Here is a 25,197-nt window from a genome sequence, read left to right as displayed (position 1 = left end):
ATGCTGTCCTTGATTGTGACATATCCAGGTCAAAAACGTTAAAAAGTAAACAAAACTTCACTACAAACTCTTGAAAATAAAAAAAAAAGAGCTTCTGTTGTTGAGGAAACTTCAATTCAGAAGGTTTTGACTAGATCTTATAAGCGTGATATTTACATGTTTGTTTTTAATAGGTTGTTTGCACATGACGTCACAGCAGCAGCGCGAATGAGTCTGGAGGGCAGGGATATAGGAATCCTATCAAAAACTCAAAATGTGCATGTTTTGCGTTGTTTATGGTTGCTCAAATCGATAAAATCAAAAACCCAGGTGGTGTTTATATCATTTACATAACTTAAACCGTTTTTTATAACTTATTTCGTTTTTAACTTTAAAAGTTGTCGCCTTTATAGCGTTTTGCGTCTGCTGATACTTATGGATACCTGCTTAACCTGTTTGATTTGGTTAAATATTGACATTCTTCATGCTATCGTTTGCAGGGAGGAGAAGATATTTTATCTAAATTATAATTTGGTATTTTCACTTCAGTTTTGTAGTTTTCTGTTCACAACGTTGATCTGGTTACTATGAGAACAGTGTCACGCGCTGCTGCTTCAGCCATCGTACAGTAGAAAAATGTCCATATAAAATAAATGTGTTCAACAAGCTGACAGAAGTTGATCCATTTATTTGTTAGAAGCATGTAAATGTAACTAGTTTTAATGTTGTTTTTGTAAATATTCACTTTCCCATATGACCACGGAGGAGAATCGGAGGGTCACGTTCAGGACACAGACACGCTGTATTTTTGTATTTATTTCAACAAATGACAAGCAAAATCAAACCCATAGAAGCTCGTGAACAGTTTTGAAGTGGCTGTGTGCAAGTTATAATCATTCACAAGCCGAGTGATCGTACTCTAAAACATAATGTTAATTATTACACAAAAACTAAATACAAAACTCAGCAAAGTATGTGATTATTTTGAGTGAAAGGCAGTGGGTTTATTTAGTGACATTATTACATTTGCTAGTCGTCTTCCCTCACCTTCTCAACCAAGGCAAAAATTGTATTACCGTCCATTTTTTTCCACGAACGATATCATGAGTTCCTATTACAATTCTCGATTCAGCATAAATGACCTACAATGGCGACATTTTTCACAATCACGACAGAAAATCTAAATACTGCTCTAACTTCACTAGTAGAAAGGCAGCGCGATATAAACAAACCCAGACTAGAACTGAACGCGGCGTGACGGCAGCTTCACATCCTCTATATACGATGGCAGGAAAGTCTTTTAATTCAGCTAAAAAGTTGCTCCCCTTCATAACATAAGGATCGCGTCCAACATATGTTGTGATTTTCTGTTTATAGCCTACCTTTCTAAACCAGCAAAGGACTTTTCTCCATCTCTTCCATTCTAATTTCCACTGTTTGCCCTCAATTTCGCGCGTCACCAGAACCATGTGATTGCAAACTTGTTAATGACAAAAAGGAGTTTTGGGTCATATTGATTGAAGCATTAACGTTCTTATTTGCATATTCATCATGAATTATCACTTCAGTAATAGCGTTTTGCTGTTGTTCGACATTTTGACGGTTTCCCTCGGATGCTGAAACAGTGACTGAAAGTTACAAAGATAATGAATATTTAATAAGGTGAGCACTGAGGTGGCGAATGATTGGTTGTCTGTCGCTAAACAACTCTAAATGTGTTTTTTTTTTATATATATATATATATAATAATATGATATAGACACAATATATTTTTGCAATTGGAATTTGCAGGGATTCATAACCCAGAATTAAAACCAGATTTCAATTTATATTATAGGGTTAAAAAGGCATTTTAGGGACATAATTTGTTGACAAAATTAGCTCAAACATTCTTCAAAATATCTTCTTTTGTGTTCCACGGAAGAAAGAAAGCCATACAGGTTTGGAACGACATGAGTAAAAGATGACAGAAAGATGAATTATGCCTTTGACAAGTCTTTTAGTGTCTCAAACACAACTCTTGAACATCTTTCAAGTATTTGATCGAACGAACCTCGCTAACTCTGTGAAACCCAGCGACTAGTCCGTGGGCGTGCTGTCTGAGGTCGAGGGGAAGGCATACACACTCTATTCTCTTACAGTTCACAAAAGTGTGTCAGCAAGACACAGTAGCCGTGTTAGTGTGAGTGAATACCCTTCTAATTAAGCCTGTTGTTTGTGCCGAACCCTCTCATTAACAATCACAAGAGTCTCTGAAAGCTTCAACCTCCGAGCGGAGACTTTGAATCTCTGCCGCAAGACAAATGAGGGAGATGAGCATGTCACTGAGATTTCATGTGTGAGCTTTACAACAGGCACGACTCCAAAAATCTGAGTTTAAATAATCATGACATCTGACAAACAACAAGACCTTTTTTTTAGTCACTTTTTTTTAGCCCGCCCACAGAGAAATCTCATTGGTCAAAAACTATAGCTGTATTGTCATCAAATATGTTTCGATGAGATTGGCTTGCAAAAATAGCATGTCATATGAGGGCTCAGAGTTGAGAGCATTGTGGGAATTTACTGAATTGGGCCCAGCTCAGAGGAGAACATCTGTTAGAGAGAGAAAAAGAAAGATAAAGACAACCACAAATGAAGGTCCCTGACCAAAATAGACCTAAGTGAATTCAATTACTGCTCACGGTCTATTCATAAAGCCTTTTATATGGGTCAGCTCATTCTCTGCCCGTTTACTGTGTTTATTTGAGGGCTACGTGCAGTTTCCCTCCTGCTGGCCTGAGAAAACACTGCCAGGGTCTTTAAATGGCATCGGATTCTTATATTGTGTGATCTGGAGAGGGGCAGAGGCCTGGGGGAATGATGGGGGACGATCTTGTGCGTTCGCTTTGCAACATCTGGTTTGACTGACGTGTCGTGCATGGGAATTAGCTTTAAAAGGCTATAAACAGGACACATTTTATTAAGAGCCATATTTCAGTGGCCCCTTAAGACACATTGATGGTTTAAGCGATTAGATCCTGGTTGCTCAGCATGCCAGATTGATGGTTTTTGGACGTAGTCAAACACAAGAGAAAACATTTATTGCTAGGTTGTTCATTATTGCTTTTAGGACATGGCTGAAATCTCTTCTGAATCTCTAGATGGCACATGTGGGATTACAGCGGTCTTTTGTCTTTGCTTCTCAGATGTTCCTCAGTAGAAAGTGTCTCTATTCACCTTTAGTTTAATCTTATTGCTGTCAGTGAGAAACAACTGAGATTTAAAAGAGTTTCTAAAGTAGGGTTGAGATAGCCTGACTACGTCAGACTTCCTACTTCCGCTCAATTTCATTTCGCTTCTGTACTCAGTCTGAGACAGCGTCAGAGCTTTCTGTTTACCACCGGTCTGGAAACAGCCGGGCCAATCAACGAACAGAGGGCGGGCTGAGAGCCGTGACGTAGATGCTAAGCGCCGAGTTTTACATTGTAGGTTAGAGAAATCGAAAACCGAAACGACCGCGGAAATGGGAAACGAGACACGGGATGCAATTCGCTCTGTTATGGAGAACATTCAACTCTTTTTCAAACTGAAGCCAGAACAAGAAGAGTGTTTGATAAACATTTGTTTTATCATGTGTTTACAACAGGTTTACAGTGGAAGTTCAATCATAGATTTGAGTATTACCAGGCTAGGGTTGAGACATAAAAAAAAAAAAAAAAACCTGAAACAATTTTCATGGCAGTTGTTTCCACATGTGCATTCTTCTGCCGACAGGGACAAAACACTGCAGTAAAATATGGTGAAATTGTTCCCCGTGTTATTATTTAGCACAACCTGTCCAATTCCAAAAGCCAATAATTCTTGTGAATTGGTTCTTATAGAGCGGGACCAGTGAAGTCCAGTTCCCAAGAGAATGACTCTTGTGAGCCGGATCTTTTAAATGAATCACAAATAGAGTGCAGTCCGATTCCTGAGCTGATGACTCCATGTCAGTTATTTCTACTGAAACACACAAACATACAGCAACTTAAAACTGAAAACTTTTTATGCGTTTTGGCCGTTCATTTATACAACACTGTTTTGGTGACCTGAAAAAGCAAACTTCTGAAAACAGGTTTCAAAGTGGAAGTTTTTGAAAACTATACCGTTATCATCTCCGTGTTAACTGCAAAAATGCAAATCTGTGAAGAGACTTCCGATTTATTAGCCATGGTAGGGAAGTAACGAGAAGAATATCAAAGTGTAGTAAACTGTAAAAATAATGTGGATAGGTATGTGCAGGAGTGTAGTCTTTCTTTACAAAGTGACATCACCAACTATTTGTATGGCATTGGCATGCATAATACAGCTGACCCAGTTCTTTTGAGTGAATCACAAACATACAGTGCGACCAGTGAAGTCTGATTCTTTACACAATGACTCTTATGAGCCAGTTCTTTTGAGTGAATCACAAACATAGTGCGACCAGTGAATTCCGATTCTTTACACAATGACTCTTATGAGCCAGTTCTTTTGAGTGAATCACAAACATACAGTGCGACCAGTGAAGTTCGATTCTTTACACAACGACTCTTATGAGCCAGTTCTTTTGAGTGAATCACAAACATACAGTGCGACCAGTGAAGTCCGATTCTCTACACAATGACTCTTATGAGCCAGTTCTTTTGAGTGAATCACAAACATACAGTGCGACCAGTGAAGTTTGATTCTTTACAAAATTACTTTTATGAGCCAGTTCTTTTTAGTGAATCACAAACATACAGTGCGACTAGTGAAGTCCGATTCTCTACACAATGACTCTTATGAGCCAGTTCTTTTTAGGGAATCACAAACATACAGTGCGACCAGTGAAGTCCGATTCTCTACACAATGACTCCGATTTCAGAGAGAATGAATCACGTGACCTGGTTCTTTTGAGTAAATCATAAACATACAACATGGTCAGTGCAGTCCGATTCCTGAGCTGATTACTCTTGTGAGCCGCTTCTTTTTAACGAATTACAAACATACAGCGCGACCAGTGAAGTCTGATTTCTGAGCTAATGATTCTTGTGAGTTGGATATTTTTAGCAAAACACAAACATAAACCGCAACCAGTGCAGTCCGGTGCAAAGGAATCTTATGAGTCAGATCTTTTATTGAATCCCAAACACAACTCAACCAGTTAGATTTGATTCTCGAGATAATGACTGTTTTGAGCAATGAAAAGTTTCTTAAATTGAACATCATTTGTCCAAATTTATCATTATATGTTGTCCTTAAGGTTTTTGAGACCTAAATCACATAATAATACAATGTTTGGTTAGAGATGCACATTATATCAGTGGTACTGCACAAAAATAAAGAATGAATGAAATGTTACCACATTTTATTGGTCCTTGTTTTGCATTATTAAAATGAATTGCAATTTTGTTTCCCAAATAATCCTTCCTCAAAGTCAATTGTCAGGCACTGCAATTGTTCTATTCGTTACAATTCCCAAACCTATTTTGAAGAGGCGGTGATGTTGTGGTCAGTTTCACTGTATGGAGATGATAGTTCTGGGTTAATGTTGTGCTAATGTTAGCACTGGCTAACCTCTCTGTCTCCTGCTGCTCTGGGACTGATCTCCCAGCATGCTCTCTGCCCCGTTCTGGTCAGGGGTGCATATGTCTGTTTCACACCAGAGACATGGCCTGGATTCAGAGAAAGAACTGCGCTGCAGCACATGGTGTATTATTAGAGAATGTCTGCCAACTCACTGTCTCTCTCTCTTGTTCTGTGGGCAGATTTCTGTAAGAGCACACAGTGAAACCTGCACTTGTCATGTCCATGTGCTCCAAGAGCCGTACCAAACACAGGCCACATAGTGTGACATTTCTGCTGTCCACCTCTTCAGATACACGCACACACGAGGAGGTGATTTCAGTATGTTCTGCTAGTTACATAAAGAGACAAAGAGACATATTGCACTTGGACTATCTGATGCACATTGCACTCACTGCATTCACATTTTATTTTGCATTTGGCAGATGCCTTGCAGGTGTCCTTGAGCACAACTATATCTTGTTTTGTTCTACATGATGTCCAATTTCATATTGACTCACCTCTAAACATCATAGAAAAAGCAATAAAAACACTTTACATGTCAATCAGATGGACTCTTTTTCTCTAAATGACCAGTTCTTGGTTTGACAGCCAAAAGTCTGTCCATGTAAGACTAAGGTGTGTGTGTGTGTCTTTATGTGTTTGCAATAAGATGGCATGTAATAAAATCAAGTCCGCCTCCAGTCAGGTGGCTTGTCTAGATTTTGCCCAATTAATCCAGAAACACAGTCCATATGGTAAGCTAATTATCTGTCAGATGGGTGATGCAGTGTCGCAATGAACAAGAGGGCTTGAGCCGAAGATGCATTTTCACAGTATTATTAGCCACATATTAAGCGGAGAACAAAAAGTCTACAAGTCTTAAAAATAATGTATATATACACTACCAGCATTTCTTTGATTAAAAACTACAGTAAAACAGTAATATTGTGAAATATTATTACAGTTTTATATGTGAATATATTTTCAAATCTAATTTATTAATTTATTTTGGTGAATTTTGCCCTCGGTTGAAATCCCATAGGCATTTTTTTTATTGTTATTTTCAATGTTGAATGGTTTTTGTTGCTTAATTGTTTGGATTTAAATAGGCAAATGCTTAAAAGTCTATGATTGGAACATTATTGCTGTGATTATTATGTTTCCAGCATGTTATAATTGATGGAGTGTGTAGCTTTTCATTTCTTAATCAACCAGGAAGACCCATCATGGTCATATTCCAGGATGACAAAGCCAAGATTCATCAGGCTCAAATTGTGAAAGAATGGTTGTGAGGGAGCATGAAGAATCATTTTCACACATGAATTGCCACCTATGAGTCCAGACCTTAATCTCATTGAAAGTCTTTGGGTTGTGCTGGAGCATACTTTACAGAGTGCTCACCTCTTGCATTGTCAATACAAGATCTTGACCAAAAATGTATGCAGCTCTTGATGGAAATAAATGTTGTGATGTTATTTCCATCAAGAGGTGCATCAATTTTTGATGAATCTTGGCTTTGTCATCCTGGAATATGGCCATGATACGTCTTCTTACATGGTTGTTTAAGAAATGAAAAGCTATACATTTCATCAATTACGGTAACTGTTCCCACACAAATAACATGCTAGAAACATAATAATCACATCAGTAATGGTCCAGACCAAAGTATTTGCCTATTTAAATCCAAACAGCAACTTTTTTTTTTTCTTTTTTTTTGGCTGGGCAGTATATGCTCTAATTGGAACCTATAGATTTTATAAATTAGACTGTTGTAGAATGTTTCTGGCACTTGCTAAATTATTTTACTTCCAATTTACCTCTAATCATTCTTTATGCTCCTTTTTAAACAGAGACCAACCAAATGTAAGGACCGACTGCTGGAGTCCCCCAGTGAGGAAGTGCATTATGGGAAATGTAGTACATGCCCCTGCCACATGGACCTACATATCACAGGTGCCTGTCTGCCCCAAATCTCACACAGCACAACTTTCAACCCCTCGACAAACCCAGAATCGCAACTCAGCTGGAAGCAGACAAGTGGGGGGACGAGAGATTCTGAGGAGCGGCTTTACTGAGATTTGTGGAAGTACAGAAACAGACTTCAGACCGAACTGGACTTTGATGGACACAGAACTCAGCCAGGACATCTTTGGACCTATGTAGCCATTTTGTGAGCTCTTCTGGATTAAACTCTCTGTAACTGTGCGGTGTCGGTTTATTTATTCATTGTCAGGGAAAGCTAGGAGTGATGAATGAAGTCGTCAAAAGTCATTTGCAAGATTCAAGCACTCATGACTTTTGAAGTTAAATTGCAGTAAATATCAAAACTCACATGTCGTGGGTGGTTCTGCAGTGAAGATGTGAAATGAAATAGTATGGTGAATGTTCGTTTTTGACTACTGTTGTGATTTGACATTTTCTCAGAATCAGTGAGGTAGCAAATTGTGTTAAATTAAGCTTTTTTATTCACCCCCATTTTGTTTCATGCCCTGAAGAGTTCATTATGTATGTTTGTCAGGTTGTTTTGAAGACTTTTGTTTAGTGGTACTATATTGATATTGATCAGATTTAGACTTTAGTTTTTGTCTGAACCTCTGAAATGAAAACATGATTACATACTCCTTGAACATGACAATTCATTTTCAGAAAGGTCAGCAAAAATGATGGCCTTTGCTTGCCTTGGTTTTGCAAGGAAGCCGTTACCAGCTTCTCATGCCTGTTGAAATTTAGCTAAACTATAGGTAGTTTCTTCATCAACATCCTTGCTTGCTCTAGAAAAGTATTACTGCCAGCCAATCAGATTTCAGGATTTCAGCTTATGGCATTCTCATCAACCAATCATTTTCCTCTGATTTTAGGGTTTGGTCAATGATTGTTTAATAGAAATGTTCCAAGACCAACAAAACATCTACTTGGTTAAATTTTCAGATGTCCTTGAAATTTCAAGAGTTGGTATCAGTAGGTTGAGGTCTATTAAAAAAGCTCTTCAGTCTTGGATTCTGCACCAAACAGGGACTACAGCACAACAGACAGCATGTTTTGAGCAATAAGTTTTGAAAATGTGTAATGGTGTTCAGTTTTTCTCAGACAGCAGCCCAATTACACTCATATAGCAGAACCACAGCATCATGGCTGTGCTTCACCACCTTTGGATTGAGGTAATTGGTGGTTCAGAAACAAGCTCAAGGTGAAGGTGATCAGGTACGATTATGGGAAGGAGACGTGATCTCTGCTTTCAGCAGGTGTGAGTTTAATTATGGTGTCTGTTGGCAGGAGGATTGACTGTGTTTCATCACGTCTATTCTAGAGCATATGGAAACTGCTGAAGATGTTTGGGCATTTCTAAGCCTGCACGAAATCACTGCCCACAGATTTATGCAAAATACACTTGTCATTTACCAAACTTGCACCCTGGTGTGTTTGTTTACAAAAATGTTTCAGCTGAACTTTCAGCTCAGTTTGACATCTTTTAAAACAGATTTTTTAATTTTATTTCATTATTTTGTTTTGGCCACAGTTAGTACAAATTCACAAAAATGTTGGAATATGCAGATTCTGTGTGGGCCTAGGCAATGCTAAGATTTTCAGGTCACGTATTTCACCTCTAAAATCAAAAGGAAAAAATAAAGAAGTATTTTACATGAATAATCTGAAGCATATTAAGATTTAAACAGTTTTCATACTGAATGTTACTTTCGTGAAAATTAAACATATTTTACCTTTCATTCGTCTTTACTGTAATGCATCTGTACATTTTGCTTTTGAGGATTAAGTAAAATTATTACCAATGAATGATTCTAATTATAATAGTCTTTTTCTTACATTATTAGAGTACAATATTAATTTAAAATAAGCATAAAAAGCTATCATGATGGTTTTTTTTTTTAAATATATTTTAATAAAAAATGTGCATTACAGTAACAAGATTTTTTTTTTTTTTTGCATAATTTTCATAAACAATTAGGGTATGTTTACATGACAAGGATATGCTTAAAATGGAGAAGTTTTTATTTGAGTTTTCCGCGTACTGATGACACTATTGTCAAAATGATCCCCATGAATCCATGAAAATGACTAAAAACGCTGTATTCTGCTGCCAGGCCAGTAGATGGCGATGATACACTAATGCGCATGTGCATGACATCATCGTTTTCACAGATTCTCATTTTTGTTGTTTACATGAAGACCGTTTTCAAAAACTTGCACTTTGAAACCCGTTTTCAAAAGTTTGCGTTTTCCGGCCACCAAAACGCCGTTGTCGTGCAAATAAGCGCCCAAAACGCATAAAAAGTTTTCTGTTTGGTGTCGTGTAAATGGCCCCTAAAGGTCAAAATATAAGAACTCTAAATAGTGTTTTGTTTTCTTTAAGCAAAATATCCTTTCTTATTTTCCTTTTGATTTTATTTGCCATGTTTTGTGAAATTCACCCATGCTAATAAATGGCTAGAATCTAAGAAGAGTGCTATTTAAGAGTGCCACATCAAAATGCGTACTAATGGTGGCATTTGCTGGTTGCTATTCACGCCAAATAATTTGACTGAACTCGTATCAGGGATCGGCAAGCAATGGGTGGGTTTTAAACAACCAGTTACCACCTTCCAGGAGTCATTCCTCGACCTTCAATCAACATGACGTGCTAGGAAACAAGGAAAATCATCATGCCGTAATTGGATTCTTGCCACTATGGGAGCTCAAGTTTTGCTGTACGTGATTGAAACTGTCAAGTCACCGCTGGAAACCTGCTTCACGTACAATAAATTACAGTCTTTATCTAAAAAGTCTAATGTCATGCTCCAGTCTTTACATCAACATGAAAACAGTTGCCTTACTGTCAATCTTCACCTGTTCGTACGGCTTTCTGGCTTTTACCTTGCAACAGGTGGTTTGGTAAACACAGACAAACACGACTCTCATCATTGTTTCACAAGTGGGTACTATGTACAACGTAGCATTATGTTATACTTTGTCAAATTTGTAGGACACAGGAAAAAATAAACTTTTAGAAAGTTGAAATTTTGTTTATGTGTTGTTCTTACCACACTTTATCTCCAGCAGTGACTCACTCTTTTTTGCCTTAGGCCTGAGATGATGATACATCAGCAGGGGGTTTCAGTCATACATTGCTGGCGTCTGTATTCATTTAAACCATTCGCCACCTTCAATAACCGCCAGAAATCACCCCACCACTGCAGGTCATTAGCCGGTTGGGAGTAAACATAGAGGGCGAACTGGAGAGGGACGGATGTTTTGTGTCTCACAAGCCCATCTACCCATATAATCAGAGCGCTGTAGAGTTCTAGATGGGTGTCGTCTGGTCACTCAGCCGGGGTCATTACGTAGGCTGCTTTTGAAGTTGATAATGTGAGAATTTCCAGACATTCTGTCCGTCTGTCCAACCCACCTACACTTCTCTATTGCACTCTGCCTTCTTACCTCTCTCCATCCTACAGATTCCATTCATTTTTATGACTCTAACACCCACGGCAAGGGATAAGAAAGGCTGAAATATTGCGGTTATGAATATAAACGAATAACAAATGGGCGTTAGGATGAAAAATGTCAGCCTCTTATATGTTTCCTGCTCTTTAACAGCAATGGTAAAAAATTACCCAAGGGCAATTCACCATTAAAACGGCATCAGAGCATCCATCCGCCTGCACCTTGAATCCCCCAGCCCATTTGCTGAGAGGAGACTCTCTTAAACCTCCCATAATGCTTTTGCCATTTAGATTAAATGGAAGTCATTCACTGTATCCAATTTGAGAGAACACACATTAAGGAAATTAAATTACGGGGGTGGATAGAGGGGTAGTCTGGGTAAGAGATGCTCAATATTGTTGACGACAATATGAGTTTCAGTTCTTCTAAAATTTAGAAATAATGTGATTGATTGTGCATTTGTCCACATTCTAATCAAACGTTTATCATTTAGCAATCTATTAGCATTTTAGTGCAAGTCATTTTTTATAGCTGCAACGAAACCGAATGACTGTTCTGAGGGAAAATGTATCGTCACGTGACATTTCGTTTACAAGCGGTTTTAATGACAATTCCGCGATTGAAACACTGATTAGGCGATTACACGAGAGTTTATGTTTCAGTAAGGTGTACGGGATCTTTCAACATACCTTCTGTTCTGATATCCATTCATGTTTTTCGTTTCCAGTAGTAAAGATGAAGAGATGACTGGTTCACGCGCTACAGCGATCGGTCACATGACATTAAAGAGCGGCAAAATTAAATGTATTTTGTAATTCTTAATAAAATTTAGCTTTTTTGAGCTTTATAGCTAATCATCCGTTTTATATATATATATATATATATATATATATATATATATATATATATATATATATATATATAAAGGTTTTGCTCCAACAAAAGAATGGTTATAGCTACATGAACCACACACACAGTATAAAGTATATTAAAGAAAAAAAGGGACATCATTTCAGATATATGTACCACTTTTATTTGAAAACAAGTGCAGCTTGAAGTCAGCAGAAAAATGCTGAGCGATACATTAAGTCTAATGTGCATCTGTTCAAAGGAAAAAAAAAAAAACATGGAAAGTGGAAGAGTGAAAAGGTGAAATTAAATTGAAGCTGTCAGAATCCAAACGCAATTTCCATGATGAGATGAGTGGCCATGTTCTCTCATTTCCGCTCTGAAGCCTCTTCAAATGGTTCAGAGACACTCTGTACAATTGCTTCAAATGTGTTCTAACACTCTGAGAGCCAAAGTAATCTGACAGTCATCTCTGTGCCTCTGAATGATTTTTAGTCAGAAGAAAGTCGCAAATTTACAGTTAATTTGATTAGAAAGACATCGGGGAAGGTTTTATTGAATTGAAAGGTTGGGAGTGGTTATAATTAGACCTATTTGTGTTTGTGCCTCTTGAATAAGTAATACAGCACTTTCACAGTGGCTGGAACATCTTGGGAAACAATGTCTGTGAGAAACATGAGAAATTTGCTTATTAGTGAATGAACAACCATGCTTTCCTAATAAGATTTGAGTTATTTCACTCTTTAAAATAAGGGTATTTTCACAGCAGTGCCGTAGAAGAACCATTTTTGGTTCCCCAAAGAATCTTTCAGTGCACATTTTTTTCTTAGTGTGCTAACATTTTAATAATCTAAATATAGTTTATTTTCCACTTTAAAGAACCTTTTGAGCAATTGAAAGGTTCCATGAATGTTAAAGGTTCTTTATGGAACATCAATGCCAAAAAAGAATCTTCATTTTTAAGAGTGTTGAGTGGTTTTATTTAGGATGTGCACACTAGGCATCTCACTAGTTCAGATAGTCTCAAAATAATTACCTTGAGGGTCTATGGATTGAACCGGAAACCCTCGGTCTATGAGGAGATCCAATGCAAGTGTCACATTATGGAGCTGCAGGTGAACAAAGAACAACGATAAAACAATCAGAATCAGAAACAAACAACTAAATGCCTCAAACACTGCAAGTACTCTGGTAAACGTAAGATCATTAGATTTGATTTCTGTCTTTTGCATTACCCTCAGGTTCTTAACCTGGCTTATGCTGCTGTGCTGTCATATCCACAGTCATCCTATAAGAGACGTTAATTATACGATGGCGAGACATTTCCTGGAGGTGCATGTTACGCTGATGTAAAATCCCATAAGCCTGGATTAAATTTTGCTTATTGTTGCAAACTGCAGCGAAGCTTGCTAACATCATGGTTCTCATGTCAATGCAAGAGCACAACTCGAAATGTTTTCTCACCATTTCTGAGCTCCCAACAGGACAAAGGAAGAAGTCGCACAGTGGAATGAAGAAGCCTTCCAACTGACCGATCAACAAGAGCAGGATCACTCCGTCTGCAAACTAACAAAATCACATTTTAAATCATTAACATATGAAACATGAATGTGAAATGTCAAAAACAAGTCAATAATCATTTAATCAATTCAATTTTTTGTCAGCTTTTGCAGTCATCTTACTAGCTGTTGTTTTTTTCCAGTTTAATTACTCATGCCACATACAAAGGTGTTAACCAATCATAACAGAGCATTTACTTAAAAAAAAAAAAAAAAAACAGCCTGTTGATTTAGAAAGAAAATGGAAATATTTAAAGGGGTCATGACACGAGAAATCAAATTTGCCTTGATCTTTTGACATATAAGAGGTCTTTGTACCATTTATTTAATCAAGCTCCAAAAACGGCTCGTTTTGATAATGCGGGATCTGTGATGTCACACGAGTAAACACATTTGCATATGACTACCTCCAGAGCAAGACGTCGACGAATAGTTATACATCGTCTCACCATAGGCCCCGCCCACTGGCGTTCAGTCACTTAACAGCTGACATTTGCCTACACTGGATGTGAGCGTCGCGTCAAAAGCAAATAGATCCCCTGTCGACAACAGGACAAATGGAAGAGTGAAAGAACGTTCGCTTTGACAGGTCGTTTGCATCTCTATACAGACTTCAGAATGATCCCGGATACTGTCCGAAGATTATATGTTTGTTTGGAGCATTTTCTTTTGTAAACGAGGTGTTATGGAGAGTTTGCAAAGAAACGTTTGTTGGCAGATGAAGCAGCCAAATGTATTGGATCTGACAGTAGCTGCATCACAAATGTTAAATAAATGATTTTATAATGCTTTGTATGTAAATGACAAAACACCTACTCGTTTGCAATAGAGAGGGGCCGTTGATACCAGGGTTACCAGGTGTTCACAACAAAACCGGTCAGTCGCCCAAAACTAGTCCAATCGCATTTCAGGGGGTAAAATCTGCATTTTTGGCTGGGTTATCCAGGTAAAATTTGCATTCATTATGTTATTTAGGGTTGCTTCAAACTGCAGACATGAAAAACAACCCGTGGCAACAGTGTTGCCCAATTCCGTGGGAAAACTGCAGACTTGGCAACACTGGTTGATACTGTTTCCTATGCAATGAAGTCAGCCAATCATAACAGTGGCCATTTAGACAAGCTTTAAAGTTTGAAAAAAAATATTTTTCTGCATATTTATGTTTGTTTTTTTTCTGTGCAAAAACTTTATTAACATTATAAGTAAACATCAAGGAATAAACATTTGTCATGACCCCTTTAATATGAAACTAAATTACTTTTCAAGTAAACTTTTCTTTGACAAACTGTATACACTACCATTCAAAATTTGAGCTTGGATGATTTTTAAATGTTTTTGAAAGAAGTCTTTTATACTCACCACGGCTGCATTTATTTTAATAAAAATACAGAAAAACAGTAATATTGTGAAACATTATTACAATTTATAATAACTGTTTTATTAAAGATTATAAATAATCTTTACTGTCAGTTTTGGTTGATTTAAAGCGTCAGTTCACCCAAAAATGAAAATTCTGTCATTAATTACTCACCCTCATGCCATTCCACACCCTTGTAAGACCTTCGTTCATCTTCAGAAGACAAATTAAGATATTTTTGATAAAATCCGATGGCTCAATGAGGCCTGCATTGACAGCAAGTTAATTAACACTTTCAGACGCCCAGAAAGCTACTAAAGACGTATTTAAAACAGTTCATGTGACTACAGTGGTTCAACCTTAATGTTATGAAGTGACGAGAATACTTTTTGTGTGGCAAAAAACAAAAAAACTACTTTATTCAACAATGTCTAGTTATGGGCGATTTCAAAACACTGCTTCATGGAGCTTCGAAGCTTTATGAATCTTTTGTTTCGAATCAGTGGTTCAGAGCGTGTATAAAACTGCCAAAGTCACGCCCCCCAGTGGTGAACCATTGAAATTTCGAAACACTCATGACGTAACAAACAGACGTAACGAACGAGTAACCTTGTTTTATTGAAATCACGTGACTTTGGAACCACTGATTCGAAACAAAAGATTCGTAAAGCTTAGAAGCTTCATGAAGCAGTGTTTTGAAATCGTCCATCACTCGATATTGTTGAATAAAGTCGTTTTATTTGTTTTTTGGCGCACAAAACGTATTCTCGTCACTTCATAACATTAAGGTTGAACAACTGTAGTCACATGAACTGTTTTAAATATGTCTTTAGTTGCTTTCTGAGCATTGAAAGTGTTAATGATCTTGCTGGCAATGAGAAGGTGTTACAGGTGCGGAACGACATGAGGGTGAATAATTAATGACAGAATTTAAATTTTTGGGTGAACTAACCCTTTAATTTGTCCTTGCTGAATAAAATTAAACAAATTTGAATGGTAGTGTAAGACGATCTCTAGAAAAAAACTGCATACCTGTTTGTCGACGTCGGTCACATTTAGTCCCAGAGATGACATGTTCTTATTCACAAAGTGCAAAATGGCCTGTAGGAAAGAAAACTTGATGAAGCTGTGAAAGATTTGGGTCAAAGGCTACAATTAGATATGTGTCGAACTGGATCTGAACCTTTTTCACGGTCTCAATTTTGTGAGCCTCCAGCTTGAAGAGCTCATCAATGGGACATTCCTCTGCAAAGACATTGCAAGAGAGAGATTAAGAAGCAAACGCTTTCTTCTTTATACGCCTCCGCTATCTGAAAGTTACTGATGCTTATAAATATGGAAATGAAAAGGCTCAGAGTTCAGCCTCAGTTTGACTCACTGGTAGATTCTCTCTCAAGCTCTTCACCGGAATCACTGCGGAGACACAGAGCGGACCATGAAAACGCTGGTTTGTACATTGTCACTGAGTTTCAAAGTGATGTTAAACATGCTTAGTAGGGAAGGAGGTTCTTCACAGACCTTTGAAATGTGATGAATTCTGTCTGCTTATCTGCCTTGATGCCACCTTTTGTGACCTGTTTAACAAGTGAGATTTTAATGAATGCTGACAACGTGAACATTCTCAGTAAATATTTTTAAAGTGAAATAATGTAAGTGTTGATAATTATGGATATTAGAATTTTATTATACTAATGGTTAATATAAATTTTCCCTGGATGTGCAGCTTTGATTATTTGACCAGGGGGAAAAAAATATTTTGATGAGTTTTTTTACTTTATATAATAATTTTTCAAATAATATTTAGTGATGAATTGTGAAAAATAATGAAAACAATAGTTTATTATAATATGCATATAGATTTTTTTTGCAAATAATATGCAATGATGAATTGTTAAAAATATTAAATCAATTTTCAATACAATATGCAAATTAATTTTTCAAATATACAAAGATGAATAGTAAAAAAATATTAAAACATTATTCATTATAATATGCATATTCATTTTTCAAATAATATACAGGGATGAATTGTGAAAATTAATGAAAACAATAGTTTATTATAATATGCATATTGATTTTTTGCAAATAATAGGCAATTATAAATTGTGAAAAAAATATTAAATACATTTTTAAAATAATATGCATATTACCTTTTCAAATAATATACATTGATAAATTGTAAAACAATTTATGAAAACATTGTTAATTATAATCTGCATATAATAATTTTTCAAATAATATGCAATTATGAATGTGTACAATTATGAAAATAACGAAGAGGATTAGGGCCAAGCAATAATAAAAAAATAAAACCATCTCAAGATTAAAGTTGTTAAATTTCGAGAAAAAAGTCGAAATAAAATGTTGAGAATAAAGTCATTAAATTACGAGTAAAAAGTCGAAATAAAATTTTGAGAATAAAGTCGTTAAATTACGAGTAAAAAGTCGAAATAAAATGTTGAGAATAAAGTCATTAAATTACGAGAAAAAAATTGTTAAATTATGAAAACAAATTCATAATTTAACGAGTTTATTCTCAACATTTTATCTCGACTTTTTTCTCGAAATTTAACGACGTTTTTCTCATAATTTAACGAATTTGTTCTCGTAATTTAACGACTTTTTTCTCGTAATTTAATGACTTTATTCTCAACTTTTTTCTGGAAAATTAACGAGTTTTTTTCTCGTAATTTAACGAGTTTATTCTCAACATTTTATCTCGAATTTTTTTCTCAAAATTTAACAACCTTAATCTTGAGATGGTTTTATTTTTTTATTATTGCTTGGCCCTAATCCTCTTCTGTATGAAAACATTGTTCATTATAATATGTATATTAATTTTTTTAAATACTATACCGTGATGAATTGAAAAACATTTGTTCATTATAACAATTATATTAATTTTCAAATAATATACAATGAATTTAAAAAAATGAAAATAATTGTTAATTATTATATGCATATATTTTTTTTCAAATAATATGCAATGACAAATTATTAAGAATACAATCGTTCATTATAATATGCATTTTCATATTTTTTAATAATATACTGCATATTATTAAAAAATATGAAAATGCATATAATAATAAATGAAAACTACTTTTTCTCATTATATGTATTAAAATTTCAAATAATTAGTTGTATCTCAAGTCCAGAATATCATAGAAACTCGGAAGTGGACTCATTTTGGCATGTAAATGACCACCAAGAACATCTTAGCAGCCGCATAGCAACACTCTGGCAACCACCTATAGAACAGTAGTATTGAGGCAGTGTGTTTTGCATAACCCTCTTAAATATTCAGTGTTTTGGAAACATTTAGACACATTCAAGTAATTTCCATTAATCAATCACCTCACACTGGATGACCTCCACGCTGACGTTTACAGGCAGGACCAGATCGGGTTGGAAACGCCTCACAATAGCAACCAGAAGATGTAATGTAGACAACAGGTCCTTGCTGTGAATGACTGACGGATTGGAGTGGGAGAATGTTGGGCATGTGTTCATAAATATATAAGAAGGTCATTAACAAGAGCTGATCTGATTGGCTCACGTTTAACGCTCCATTTAGCTGTTTCCTCATTAAGCTCTAAGGTCTCGTTCAGGGCTGTCAGGATCACATCTAGTTTCCGTATCTGGACATCAGTACTCAATGCAATCTCCTCTACATGTAACTGAACACCTGCTAACCTGCCTGGGTTCAGAACATACACAAGACCTGTCAATGTGCTTGTACTGACAGATGTTTCACACATTTTACAAGAAACGTGTGATGTTACATCACTTTCATGACATTTAAGCATGTGAGATTCTCTAAATAATGTGCCTGTTCAGAATGTTCTTACGTAACAGGTGATGAAGGACGAGTCCGTCATAGAGGTCTTCCTCCAGCGATCGCACCACAATGTGTTCAACTTTCAGGGTTTTGTTGATCCAGTCGACCAAAACCTATCACAAAGCAACACAGAAAACCCAGATATTCACACACTCTCAGGAAATGATGCTCACATTGAGGTAGGGTTTGTAAGAACTGATCAATAAGTAGATGATGTTGATAACTATGCCACACAACTCTAAAAAGTTGATGTATCTCACCTCTTTAAGTTTGTTGAGTTTGGGGTCGCCTAAAGATGTCGGTTGAATGAATCTTCTCTCTGCTCCTTAAATCCCACAATGAAACACATTATATGCCACATTTTAAGTCTCAGTATGTTTATTTGTTTTCAGCTGAATGGTAAGTCTGCCCTTCATAAAAGACTGTGACTGCAATCTAATTTAAATACTATACTTACTATATAGAAGATTAGGAGTAGCCTAGTGTGTTCTGAATCATAGTATGTTGAAAATAGCAAGCCAAATGTGTACAGTGAGCTCATTCTGATGTTTTTGCTATTGTACCCATAACCCTTTGCACTGTGTACAGAAATGGGAGTTCAAGTTTGAGCGCATTGCATTGTGGGATATACTATTCGGTGCTGTGTGCTCTGGTTGTATACCGGTGACAAATTGGGTTTCACCATGATAAATGCTGTTAAGAATTTAACCATTTATGTCTGTATTATTTAGCTTTTAGTTAGCATAGCCTGATAGCTTTTATATATGCTCATCATAGTGGATAGTTTAAACGCATTTGCACTTAACCTACATGTATTCACAATCATTTTTAATGTAATTATGTGTTAAATTAAGTGTTAAATGTCCAAATATTCCAAATAAAACAAATTAATGATGTTCAGTTATTCACTTAATAGGCTATTATAATTATTACATATTAATTACAGTTAAACAAGTGTAAGAAATTACATTAAATTGGTTTTATTATGCACTTTACGCAATTTCTTACGCATTATATAGTAAGCTATATATATATATATATATATATATATATATATATATATATATATATATATATATATATATATATATATATATATATATATATATATATATATATATATATATATGGGTAGGCCTATTTTAAATTAATTCCATTCGTATATCGGGTAACCATTAATTGACAGTTTGGCGAGACCCAATTTCGATGGAGGACCTGATTTGTCTTGATACCGGACATAATGGCAAATGTAGAAGGGGTATTCCAACCCGATGTCACGAGAATTTGTACGTACGAGGTGGCTAATTCATACGAATTTCGTATGACCTCACTCATACAAATTCGTAAGATATTTGCTAAATCGTACAGTACGTATTTGAAGAGTTCATATGAATTTGTACAAATGACCAACCCCTAACCCCGCCCCTAAGCCTTTGTTTAGACAAATCGTACGAATTAAGTCGCTTTTCACTGCACACGATGTTCGCATCCGATAGTCGCATTTTGCCCCCTAGCGGCAGTCGCACAGAGCTTTGAAATTGGTCGTGAAGCAATCATTACCCTTGGCTTATTGACCAAAACTGAGCGATTTTAATGAATGTAACATTAATGCATGTAGTATAGTAGATTTTATAGAGCTAATCAATGTAAAAATGTATTTAATAATTATAAATTTTTCTTCTGACATGATTATAGATAACCACCATTTTACAGAAATAGTGTTTACAGAATAACGTTAAAGTGTTAAAATATTGGTAATTCTAACTTTGCGCTAATAGTTTTGATTAAAATACATGATATCTGGTCGGCCGGTCGCATACGGTCTAGTTGCAGAAGTTAAAATATTTCAAAGCATCCGAAGCTCAAATCAGATACAAAATTTCCGCCTTCGCATATGATTGGAACTCAAGAGTATGAGGTCTCTGTGGAACAAAAGTTGGCGTTTCTGTATTTGTGGGTGTTTTCAAACTGGTGGGTGTTTAAATATCAAGCAATGAAAATGATCCCCTTCACCCGACCATACTACTTTCCATTGGAAATGAATGACTTCCGGTCCAACGGCTGTCGTTTGTGACGTGCAGTGGAAAGGCGGCTTTAGCCATCTCGTAAAATACGTACGAATTGGTCGTGAGATAGCGTTGGGTAGGTATTCCATGCATACTATAGAGAATTTGCAAGTTGTGCACATATATAGAGCTAGTAGGCCTAGGCTAAATAGTAGGCCTATGCTATTCGAAACATAGCTAGTGTGTATTTTCCAACAAGAACATTCAGTGATGTCTGTCAAGTAGTATGAATGAACAATTAACATTTTGAAAAAATACATGCAGCACCTTATTTAAGGTAATTAGCTTATTTAGCTAAATGCACCAAGAAGTAAGAGACATCAAGATGCAATTTCATTGTCCCAGTGCAAATGTGGGGTGATTTCGGGTTGATTGGGAAACATTTTGCCATTGAAATGACTGGGAAAAAAGTGTGCCAATCAACCTGAATTCACTCTGTAGCCAAAAGTTGTCCTTTCCCATTATGAAGTACGTACTTAAGTGCATGATAGAAGAGTGTAAACTGTGTTGATGATGTGATTGTGCTCACCCTGAAGATTGCCGAATTCGTCCTTTTTCTCCTCAGCTCCATAGTCTGCCATTCTGTTTCAAAACATTGTTTTTGTCAAAAAGTGAACTTAATAATAGTTTTACTCAGCAGACATTTGGTTTCTAGTGCTTCTGTTTGGGAAAAAAACAAGTGATGTTCGGGTTCTGTCTGCGTGTTTGTGTCCTGAGGGAATTTCAAGGACTTGATTCATCTCGAGGTTTTGTTTTCGAATGGACATTTTTATGGTTATGATGAAGTGCGGCGAACCGAAGCCGACTTCAAACGTCAAAACACAAGGACGGAGAATCTCCACAACACACAGCAGACGACTGCGGGAGTCTGCACTGATCTCGCGCTGAACGGAGGAGAACACACGGAGATTTCTGCCTTCCTGCATCATGCACGCCAGCCCACATTGACATAACACAGACTGACGGGGAAAACATAAACCTTTCTGACAACAAAAAACATGCTGTGTAACTCGGAGACAAAGAAAGAGAGGGAGGGGAAAACAAGAAAGACGGAAAGAGAAAGAAACGAGATCTCTGTAAAGGAATAGTTCGGCCAAAAATGACAACTGGCATATTTACGGTTGTTTCAGACACATATGATGTGTAACTTTCATGCAGCTCTTCTGTCATCATGGTGACCATTCAAGCTCCAGAAAGATCATAAAAGCATTATAATTTTCATTTTTGAGTGAACTATTGCTTTGAATGTCTCAGTTATTTCTCCTAGACAGCAAAATTAGTGCAAATGAAGACTTTTAGGCTCTTTGAGGCTTTTAAATGTTTCTCCAGAGAAGAAAGAGTGAGTAAATTTACATCTCCTGTGAAGTTTCAGAAAAGATCTCCATAATGTGGTCAGATTTCAAAAAAATATCTCATTATCTCAAACATTTCTTAAACAATTCCAAAATTATCTGGGATTTGCTATCCACATTCATTTTATATAGCTTTCTAATGAATGTACACCAACAATTTTGTCCATTTTGTTTCTCCAAAACAATTCTGAGATAAAGGCAATACTTGAACCTAACAGAGCAATCCATAAGTCTGCTGAGCTATGAAAGAGCAATATCTGACCAATACAATCCAGCCCTGTTTCCTGTCAAAAGTTTCACCTCAGCTCTCGTCTGGAGAAATCTTTCTTCTATCAGTGTGGCAGCAGACGAAATGTCATCCAAACGGTCCCGTCACCTTCCTTACAAGAATCGATTTACTTCAACACACCGACCATCTTTCTAAATCATCTAAAAACAAAAACAAGAACTCAAATATGGGTGAGGCCTATTTCAAACACCAGACAGGAAGTGGTAAGGCACCACTTCCTCCTTTTTTTCTAGTTTGTACAGCACAAAACATGTTCTGAAATTGAAACACGTACCCTATAATAGACAGTATGGGAGGTCCAAACATGAGATATGAGTCAGTAACTAACAGTAAGGCTTTTTAGTATACAACCAAACAGTGATCCAATGTTTCCTCTTTTCAAATAACACACTCCAGGTTTGTGAGCAACAATTGCATACATTTCCTCTCTCTCTCTCTTTCTGTGACTGAGAGAACGCCTCCATTTGACTAGAAAAAACAGAGGTAATTTGGGCCTGAGGGTTACCATGGTTACCATCCCAATGAATTCCCCCATTAAACACAAGTTTGAATTCAGAACAAACAACTGAAAAAAGACCCTCAAAGGAGCATCTGAAAACAACAGGATTATTTAGATTCAGACTCTCCCATCTGTGGATCTGTTTACATTCGCATCATCCTGGGAGGTACATTCGTACTGGAAACTACGATTTACATATTCCCCCCAAAAAATGAGAGCGGTGTGTTAGGCATTTGCTAAGGTGTTCAGATTGGCTTGTTGGCATGTTGCTGTGTGGTTCCTTAGGTGTTTTCAGTTGGTTGTTTGGATGTTGTGGTTCCTTACATGTTCTGAATGAATTTTAGTGAGTTAAAATTTTAGTTTTAATTTAAGATTTTAGTGCAATAACCACTCCGAAAAACATGTGATTACTTAGATGTTTTTTGTGGTTGATAAAGTATTCTGAATGGTTGCTAAAAGTTGCTATGCAGTTGGTAAAGTGCTCTGGGTGGTTGCTATAGTGTTACTATGTGGTTTCTTGGGTGTTGTGGGTGGTTAGAAGAACTGCATGATTAATCGTTAAAGGATTGTGATCTTGATCTTTGTTTCCCCCAGACCTATTGCTAGCTGTGTTTCCATAGCGGTCTAAAGTACCAGAAGATAGTCCGGTGACGTAGGACTGCGCGTAACTTTCCAGTTCCCGCTGGATTTCGTCCTCTGCATATAAGCCTAATAAAGCCTGAACCTCATCGTCAGTCCGCCGGCCGTATTTTTAAACTCCATTGTTGATTTGAATAGCAAACATCTCTTGCTGCACGTACCGCAACAGACTTAAAAAACGTTGGTTGAAATAAAATGGTGGAGTCAACCAATCAAAATGCTGTGTGAACTCAACCAATCAGCATGTTTAGCGCCCAAGTCCCACCCCCGAAAGTTCCTGAACTTTGAAAAAGTACTACCTAGCAAGCAGGTACTTTCAGAGGGGGAATTTTTTACCCGGAACATTCATTTGGACCCTGGTTCACCAAGTACCACCCCTAAGTTCCTAGTTCCTGGGGAAAGTTCCTGTGGTGGAAACGTGGTTATAGACTGCAGCAATTAACATTTTGTCAGAAGCTCTAGTAAAATACACATTTTGTCCAGTTGTCTATTCAGAATCGTTGGAGAATTGTAAACTGTATTTTAAACCAAAAAATCGTGATTCTCTCAGTTTATCCAGACTAGTGCAGCTCTAGTTGTCTTTAGTAAGACTCTATTATAATAACTCTATAAAAAGACATAATAAATCATTAATATCTCCAACACAAACACTGCGAGTTACACGTCAAACTTTAATGTCTAACACTAGCGGTGTATCTGAAATCTACATTTGAATTTGAATTTACTTCGCAAACATTAAAAAAGTACATTCTATATAGTATGAATATGGATAGTATTAATGAAATACATCCGCCATGTTGTTATGTGACCTACCAGCATCAGTTGTGTTGCTTCACTGCCATTCATCACTGTGTTCCATTCGGAAGGGCTCATTCCTATGCCCTAATCCCTTCAAAGGGTTTACCTTCCAGAGTGAGAGATTCGAAGGGATGAATTAAGGGTGTAGGGGTCAAAAAAAACCTCTTCTTTTGGAATGCACTTCTGCGTCATCTTAACGAGACAATCAAGGAAGCACCTTTTTTTTTGTTGTACGCTGGTTAACCAGCGTAAACACGCATTTTGTTTAACTTTATTTATTTATTTACGTTAAATATAATGTATATTGTGTCTATATTTGAAACATTTGAATAGACTGATAAAGGTAGCTGTTAAGTATTTTTGTTTTAGTACAATATCATTTTGACCATAATAATGTACCAAATCTAACTTGTATAAATAATACAGTCGTATAGAAAAATACTATACGTACAATTATAGGTAAAATCGAACTCTGAGCCTCCTGTACCCATTCTGTGATGCCAAACATCTTCCCTGTGCAAAGGATCATGGGGGCCCGAAGTGTCCATCAGTTGTACCCTTCGAAAACCTTAATTCTTAAGGGCCCTTTGAAGTGGCCAGTTTTGAACACTTCGGTTTGGAACGACCCTTCAATATGGCAGCCATGATTGTTTTCACTCCGAGGTGCCCTTCGGAGGGCGATATATCCCATTTGGAATGCACCGTATTTGTCCCCTCCCTCATAAAGTTTCCATCGAATGCACAGTTCAGAATCTCTGCAGAAGTAGTAGGTCATGCGGGTACTTTTCACCTACTGTTTTTCGAATACTATAGTTGCGTCCCAAATGATGTTCAATACACTATGTACTTAACTGTGTAGTATGCATTTTAAAAGGTTATTTTGTCATTCAACATCGGACTCTGCTAGCCCCTCCCCCCTCCGCTACATAATTAAAGCAGAACTCAGTTTGCGAAGCTCCCCCTACAGGTTCCTTCAGTGA

The 25,197-nt window shown here is 36.7% G+C and overlaps 2 protein-coding genes across 3 annotated transcripts in view; one reads left to right on the top strand and one right to left on the bottom strand.

Moving 5' to 3' along the window:
• shisal1b (shisa like 1b) overlaps nt 1-9,545 on the top strand; it is a 44,049-nt gene extending 34,504 nt beyond the window's left edge. The window contains exon 5 of the mRNA XM_067379928.1: nt 7,380-9,545. Within this exon, the coding sequence (XP_067236029.1) occupies nt 7,380 (1 nt within the window). The 3' untranslated portion in view covers nt 7,381-9,545. The remainder of the gene's footprint in view (nt 1-7,379) is intronic.
• A 2,447-nt stretch (nt 9,546-11,992) lies between these two features.
• Nucleotides 11,993-22,701, bottom strand: parvg (parvin, gamma). 2 transcript variants are annotated; one of them, XR_010893962.1, is made up of 15 exons: nt 22,556-22,701; nt 22,293-22,421; nt 21,170-21,222; nt 18,835-18,899; nt 18,585-18,687; nt 18,293-18,433; nt 18,091-18,206; nt 16,252-16,307; nt 16,112-16,146; nt 15,917-15,978; nt 15,766-15,834; nt 13,282-13,383; nt 13,053-13,105; nt 12,854-12,926; nt 12,436-12,481 (listed from the first exon to the last, which is right to left on the bottom strand). XR_010893962.1 is itself a non-coding variant. In XM_067380349.1 (14 exons), the coding sequence occupies exons 3-14, from the start codon at nt 21,219-21,221 to the stop codon at nt 12,408-12,410; spliced, it is 948 nt and encodes a 315-aa protein (XP_067236450.1). In that variant the 5' UTR covers nt 21,222; nt 22,293-22,421; nt 22,556-22,700; the 3' UTR covers nt 11,993-12,407. The 2 variants fall into 2 exon arrangements, 1 of the variants encoding a protein (XP_067236450.1); XM_067380349.1 differs by lacking the exon at nt 13,053-13,105 and having other exon boundaries at nt 11,993-12,481; nt 22,556-22,700.
• Nucleotides 22,702-25,197: the final 2,496 nt, after the last annotated feature.

The sequence above is a fragment of the Chanodichthys erythropterus genome, chromosome 24 (genome assembly GCF_024489055.1).
Source record: "Chanodichthys erythropterus isolate Z2021 chromosome 24, ASM2448905v1, whole genome shotgun sequence".
In the NCBI taxonomy this organism is placed as follows: Eukaryota; Metazoa; Chordata; class Actinopteri; order Cypriniformes; family Xenocyprididae; genus Chanodichthys; species Chanodichthys erythropterus.
Note: the sequence above shows the minus strand (reverse complement) of the source record. Positions and strands in the feature narration are given on the sequence as shown.